General features: G+C 35.7%; 1 protein-coding gene across 1 annotated transcript in view; it reads left to right on the plus strand.

Annotated features, from left to right (window-relative positions):
• Window positions 1-2,998, plus strand: part of snx19b (sorting nexin 19b) — a 45,006-nt gene extending 42,008 nt beyond the window's left edge. Inside the window, 1 exon segment of the mRNA XM_052110251.1 lies at window positions 476-2,998. Within this exon segment, the coding sequence (XP_051966211.1) occupies window positions 476-599 (124 nt within the window). The 3' untranslated portion in view covers window positions 600-2,998.
• The last annotated feature ends 4,492 nt before the right edge of the window (window positions 2,999-7,490 follow it).

Genomic DNA, 7,490 nt, shown 5'->3' on the forward strand with positions numbered 1-7,490 from the left:
CAGCTAGTGGTTGAAATAATGATCACATTTAGTGCACTGGTGATACACTGCAGTCTTGACCATAAGGCGAGACCCAGATCCAGACCAAGACTGTGTTTATATGGTCTCAAGAGGTCCTGTATGAGGTCTTCCTCATACAGGCCAAAACACAAACTGAAATTCTGACCCGGAAGGGACATTTCAAAGTATAATATACTGGCGGCAGCATTGTTTTCAGAGAAGCCAGTATTTACACTTAGCATGTTTCCTAAATGTGTGATAACATATTACGATAATGTTACGCTTTAGTACAGTAAATATATTACATATTGCACCTTTACATTTATACATTACCAGTCTTCTTTTTCACTACTTTCTACACTGTATTTCCTGACCAAAGCAGGCAGAAAAGAGTTAGACTTCTTGAAAGCACAGGCTGATTTTCTTGTGACCTGTGACTGTGGTTTCTCTTCTGTTTTTGTGTTTTTGTTTACAGGCACCTTGTTTTCTGCATCTGGGATCTGCTTATTGAATTTCTTGTCCTGGAGGCATCTGATGGGGACTTTCAGAAAACACTTCTGCACAGCCTGTCTAAAAATGCTGAGAAGTTGCCACCATAGGAATGTTGAAGCGGACTTCAGACATTAACACGCTTGCACACAAACATGTCATTTATAAACATGTTAAAGTGTGGTCAACTAGCAGCATCAGATGGAAATACAGGTAAAAAGATGTACTCAACAATTGTCATTGTCCTGTGTTCAGACTGTGGATTTGGAGCCATGATTGCTTATGTCTGGCACCAATTTAGTCTCCCTGGTCCTGGGACCCAAACACACTACGCACATCCGGGCTAGACTTGATTAATGGCCATCTGTTTTGTATTTTATCAAAACACAAGTCCAATCTCTAAAGCCCTACATACCGGATCTGAATTATTCACATGTTCTCAAGCCTTTATCCACCTTGTTCCCACTTCAGCTTTGGGTAAAGCTCTTACAGATGGACTTCACAATGGAGCAGAGTTAAAAATCATGACAGTGTAATATTCAGACTGATTTGAGAACAAGTCTAATTGGGTGATTCTCACGACACCTCTCAAATGTCCTGGTTGTATATTCCTAAATCGATACAAAAAGAATATGCATTTGTATTTTTATAAAAAAGATGAAGCCTATTTAGGACCATTATGATGTTTTTGCATGGTGACATTATTTTCAGAACACTTAAGCACATTTAACCCCCAATTTGTCATTACCGTAACACTTCCTGATGTTGCAATTTTACTATTCCCATTGTTTTCAGTTATGATTCTCATTACCGTTAACACAAGTCATGTTTTATTACAGCTTTTGCCATTAATGAGAATATCATAACGTCCATCTTTTTTCGCATTATGAGAATTATAGGGAAAAATTTCTTAAATTGCCACAAATAAAATTAGCAGAATGTAAAAAATCTTTAATTGTCCTGAAAATAGGCTTCCTTTTCTATATGCAAAATATCATTTTGAATAAAAAAACAAATACATTCCCTTGACAGGTTTCGTGAGAATCACCCTGTTAGCCTTTCAGACTTGATGTACCAAAGTTTATTTATTTACATTGCATTCCCTCTCTTTGCACTTGATATCCCAACTTTGAGCCTTATTAGAGATGTTTTAGAGGTCTTCTCTCTCCTTTATCCAAGGGGGAAACCTATTGTTCCATGAGAGGTTTGCTTCTCAAGTATGAAATTCAAAGTTCCTACATGCCATATCTGCTTCTGATGTCACGGTAATGCTGTACGTGCTTTGTGCCCTTTCAGCTACGTTACGAAGCCCTAAAAACATTACTTCTCTCTTCACAACCTGTGATTAAGTGGTTAGAAGCTGACAGAAAGCTGCCTCTTAGACAAAAGGATTATGTCTATATATGGCAAAAACAGGGCCAGTTTTCAATTTATTTGACGTCTTAAGGTTCGACAAAGGTCTTCTGTTGTTCATCGTGGAGATCTTGTAGATCACTGGAGATTGTGTCATTCCCATTTGATTACTGTACATTTCCATACAACACAGTGATCGCACTTGTCATATTCTCTTATTGAAGTATTTATCTTAAATTGTATGTTTAATAAAGTCTATTTCTTTTAGATTAACTGTATATAGAGAAGAAATTAAGTTCTAACACCAAATTATAATGAATGGCAGTTTTTTGGATTTGTGGATTCGCATTTTCTTTAGGCCACTGTCTCTTAAAGAAAGATCTAGCACAATGAGGTAATGTCTTGTTTACCTTAATGTGTGTGAATTTAATTTGATGCGGCTTAAAAATATAGTAACAATTGATGCACATAACTGAAAAGAACCATGAAAGCTACTGAAACAGCCTTGTTCATTCCACACAATTATGTATGTGTAAATGTGTTGAGTTACTGTCAGTGTTTTGTTACTGTTGCCTATATTTTGCTTTGCCTAGTCTTTACTATGCTTGCACAAATAACCTAGTAGGTGTGGTAAAATAAACCAGTCTTTCATTTTTGTATGTGATCGTGTGATCCACATCATGAATCGATGCATGTTGGATTCAGATTTTGCACTGTGAGCGCTGTTGCTGTTGGTTTAGCATGCATTACAATGGATGGATGGCTTTGTTACATTGTACTTGTGCTTTTAATATGCTGAATCTGTTTCTGGCACGTAAATATCATAGGCCTTACATTGTCCTGATGTATGTTGAAATAAGAGTAACAATTATGAGTGTTATTGACAATTCAGTGGAGGTGCATATTACAGGTTACTGCTACAATGTGTCTAGAGTCTGTTCACTTTTAGAATCAGTTACATGTTATTCTACTCAATAGTAATTTATTCTAACTTTATTGTGAATCAAGTGTGTTCTGAAATGTAAAAAACAGCTGGTACCAAAAACATCAAGAACTCAAATACATATTAAATGATGCAAACAGAGCTATCAAATATGAACAAATACCTTTCTACTTTTATTGGTTACACTGCAACCCACAGGTTACATTTAGTTATTAAGAGGTGAAACTTGCAGAATATAACACTAGTCTGACAAAAAGAACAAAACGAATAATTCTCCCTATCACATCACGTGCTAAACCCTCTCATAATACTCCATTGGTCTTCCATAACAAGAGATAACAAGCACTGATGAAAAACATCAGAACCAAAAAAAGTTTTTGCCCTCGGAAAAAATTCAACAAAAATACAAAGTAATTTTATTTGTATAGCGCCTTTCACAACACACATCGTTTCAAAGCAGCTTTACAGAAAATGAACCTGTAATATCTATAATGTCTTAGAGTCATTGTGTAGTTTGATTAAATACGATTATGAAGTGTGTATAAAAGTAAATAATAATTGTATTTATAACCCCATTGAGCAAGCCGAGGGCGACTGTGGCAAGGAACACAAAACTCTATAAGATGTTGGTTAAAGGAAAAATAACCTTGGGAGAAACCAGACTCACTGTGGGGGCCATCAAAAATACACCAACAACAAAAATAAAACTTGATAAAACCTGCTAATGAACATCAGAAGCATCTGCACCTAATTTTTCGCAAAATTCAAAATGATTACTTGAACTTATGATCTGGTGTCCAGATGCTTGAGCTTCCCCATATTCACTGTTACTTATGCATTTTAAATAGAAACATTATAAATTAAGATAAGGAGGTTGCTGTGGGCCATTTTTTACATTACATGGAAAAAAAGAGCAGCATCAACATTCTTCAAACTTTCTCCTTCTCTGTTTCACATATGGCTAAATTATGACAGAATTGTAATTCTTGGGTGAACTATCCCTTTTATGGAAAGCAGAGAAGTAATAAACAAAGCTTTTTGATGTCCTTCCATAAAAATCTACATCTAAAAGACGTGTTGGAAAAGAAACCTACAGATGTATGCAGCATCACATGGAAAATGTTTTGTTGTCTGAGTAAGTGATTCAAGGACAAATGAGCTAAACGTTTCTTAAAGGAAATAAGGTTCAATGGGGAGTTAAGTAAATTATTTCTGCAAAACCAAGTCGATGAAACCTAATCTGTTGGTTTTATTGAAGTCCAGCCTTTTCAATCACTGCAGCAGTGCTATGCTAATGAGGCTAGGCTAGCTCAAAGCCTGACGTCATTAACTTTTTTAATACAGCCCACTGAATCGAAACACATTTGTTGACGTTTCACATTGTGAACAATTGTGACATTTTCTGCCAGAGGGATAAGACAAGTCACATTTCTGAGTATGAAAATTGTTAACCAGTGATGCTATTGAGCTACAGTGGTTTAGATATTGACAAGCCAAAATGTATTTTTAAATCTTTAGTGTTTGCAAGCAGACACACACACACACACTCACTCACTCACTCACTATGTGTACCAGAAAGCAGTAATTTAATAACAAACACAAATCATTTGGGAATAGCTGTGCATATCAGTTGAAATGCTATTTGACAGATTTCAAGTCTCGTGTCCCAAGTCATTATGATTCTCAGTGCTTACTGTATATGGGACAGAAACAGCAGGAAACACATTCCTGTCAGCAAGAACTGACTTACCTTTAAGGGACTTCTATAAGATGCAGTTCATAAACTATCACCATTGTGCCCTTGAACAAGGCACTCTTAGTAATAATGGCCCAATTTACCTGAATTGTAGGTTGCGTTCAATAACAGTAAAGCTAAATGACAAATCAATAGTAATTAATAAAGAATCAGATATCTGTGTGGTTGTAAGTGTTTAGGAAACCAGTTCTTCCAACATATTTACACAGGAAATCCATGTTGATTCTGTAAGTTCATGCACCCTGAAATCAACCCCATTCTGCTGAATTACTGGCAAATGCTATCTCCCATCAGAGCTGTTTGCATCAGTTCAGACACAAACACCTTTACATCTAGCTTTGCTGATAGTGTGTTGCACAAGCAACCTCCCATATACGGGTTCTTGTCCCAGTACTGCCGCTCACTAAATGCATATTACACGGCCTGCATAGGGCACCAACTCACCAGTGGGGGCACCACCGGCTGCCCTCACTACCTGATAGCAGTCGCTGAACACAGACCTCGCAGCTCACACCAGGTTATCACCTTGCGTACCCGTTCCTGTTAACTGTATTACATTATTTACAATTAAAAATGCAACTCACTTTTGGTGCCACTCTGTGGACATTTCATCCAGAAACTGCACTTGGCCATACGTTCAACAACACTTCCAGCTTTGATTCTAATTTTGGTTAACAGACCGATTTCAGAAGCAAAACTTTAAATCGGCTGTCGCTGAATTCACAGTGGGAAAATGTTGCCCCCTTTCTTTAGGGCAAGATAACTTTAAGAAATGTAAGACCCTGACATTCAGGCTTGTTCAGTTTCAATGCATGGGCAAATAGAGGGTGAATAACCCTCAGAGAATGACAGAGAATGTGATTGTTTTATCGCAGGATGTCAACACCTCAGAGCAGCATTTAAAGATGATGTCTTTCATTATTTCTGGCTTAGGGCTGATCTTATTTACAATAACTTTGATTACATGTAAAGGATATCATGTTCTGGGTTGATACATCTCAATCAATTTCATCTGTGTGACCTTTAAGCAGTTTAGTACTTTAAACTGATAAATCATATCATCCGCCGTACTGCTAGAGAAAGAATATTGACAATAACATTTCCTCACTGTATCTTTGGCCATGTTGAACATTTTGGCCATATGTATATTTATTCAGTGATAATTAATTTCATAAGGCCTGAATTATCTTGTTCTTTGTAGGCTTATTGAATAATTGAAGATTAGCATACACCTCAGGCCCATCCTCATTAATTTGGAATACACATGGTTTCACTGAAGTTATGCAATCACTTGCTAAATGTTTATTCTCCAGAACCATTTCGCAAGCTTTAGTTTTGGCAAAAATTAGATTTCATATAAAAAAGCAAACATATTTTTTTTTAACTTTTCTTATTGTTCTCTCTGATTTATGCAACGCAATCCAAGTATACAGTACAAATGTTAGGTTAAAGCACAATGGTTAAACAAATACTCTTGATTTATTTTTTCCTGTGGCTTTAGTCCTTGCCAACAAGATGTTTAACACATCACTGTGTCTGACTGTGATTCTAGAGTCATGTCCTCTTTACGAGGTTTCGGTAGCACTATATTTTACAGTATGTGTACTCTGTGCTGGGTGGTAATGGATTATCTTTATTATGTAATCAGATTACAAAAATATAAGTACTTGTAATTAAATTACATTTCAAAATTATTGTAATCTGACTACAGTTACTTTTTATAGCTTACATGGTTACATATTAACAATTAACAATACATTTTTTTATTTATTGATCATCCTAATCATTCTCTTTTTTTAAACATTCTAAATCAACACACTACTGATATAAGTTCGGTAAGTCTTTGAGTGTTTTCGGAAGAGAGGGGGAGAGTAAATCTGGTTTAGGGATAGGTTGTGGTATGTCCTTGAATGGCCCTTTCAATCCATCATTAAAATCGTTGTTAGTACTTCAAGGAAGCACTGGCAGCACAGAAACCAGAGAATGTCAATGAGCTAGAAGCTTTTGCTCTTTAGAAATGTGTAAAGACTCGAATACAGAGGTCAGAAGCCTTCGAACACTTACCTGAAACATTTATTTGATGTTATTAAGGGTAAACGATGCTCTTCCAAGATTGACTTTGGGGGTTGAACATTTTTGACATGACATTTGTGGAAAGAATTCATTATTTTTTATAAAGAAATTTGGGAAAATCTCTTTGTTCTCAAAATCACTCAAATCTGCATTAAAAACATACTTAGACTGTTTACTGAGGTTTTAGTTTATGTGTTTTAATATACATATATAATTGAATAATTTTTATTGCAACTGTAACTGGTCTGATTTAGATAAAATGGCGAAATTGCATGACCACATTTGTGTAAACATGTCCCGGAAACCTGTCCATAATTTTAGAAACTAATAAAAAAGCTTGTTAAACTCAAGTCAGTCAAGTCAAATTTATTTGTAAAGTGCTTTTCACAACAGGCATTTTTTCAAAGCAGCTCTACATTAAATTATACTATAACAGAAAATGAATGAATATAATTCCAATATTAGTTATTTATGTTTAGAACTATTAGTGGCTAAAATTAGTAAGCTAAATAAGTGGTGTGTGTCAATGGTTAAACAAAATTATTTTGTATGAACTATAAAGTTTAGTGTTAAAGTCCTTGAAGTCTTCCCGAATTAACTGAGGAAAGGCATGTAAATGCATTGTTATTTGATTTTGATGAAGGCTTTTGTTAGTGGTTAATTAATTTTCTATGTATGTAATTTTAATTTTAGAGAGTGTTGCCCCTTCTTTGACCAAGTTGATATAGGTATCGCTCAGTGAGGAGCATCGCAGTCTTGCTGGAAGCATGTGGCAAGTCATTTTGGTGAACTCAATCCTGAACCCATGCTTCAGAGAGTGACTCATGAAGAATCCCATGTCTTTGAGTTTGTGTCAATTCATCCTGTCTTATGAAG

Source organism: Xyrauchen texanus, chromosome 38 (genome assembly GCF_025860055.1).
Source record: "Xyrauchen texanus isolate HMW12.3.18 chromosome 38, RBS_HiC_50CHRs, whole genome shotgun sequence".
NCBI lineage: Eukaryota > Metazoa > Chordata > Actinopteri > Cypriniformes > Catostomidae > Xyrauchen > Xyrauchen texanus.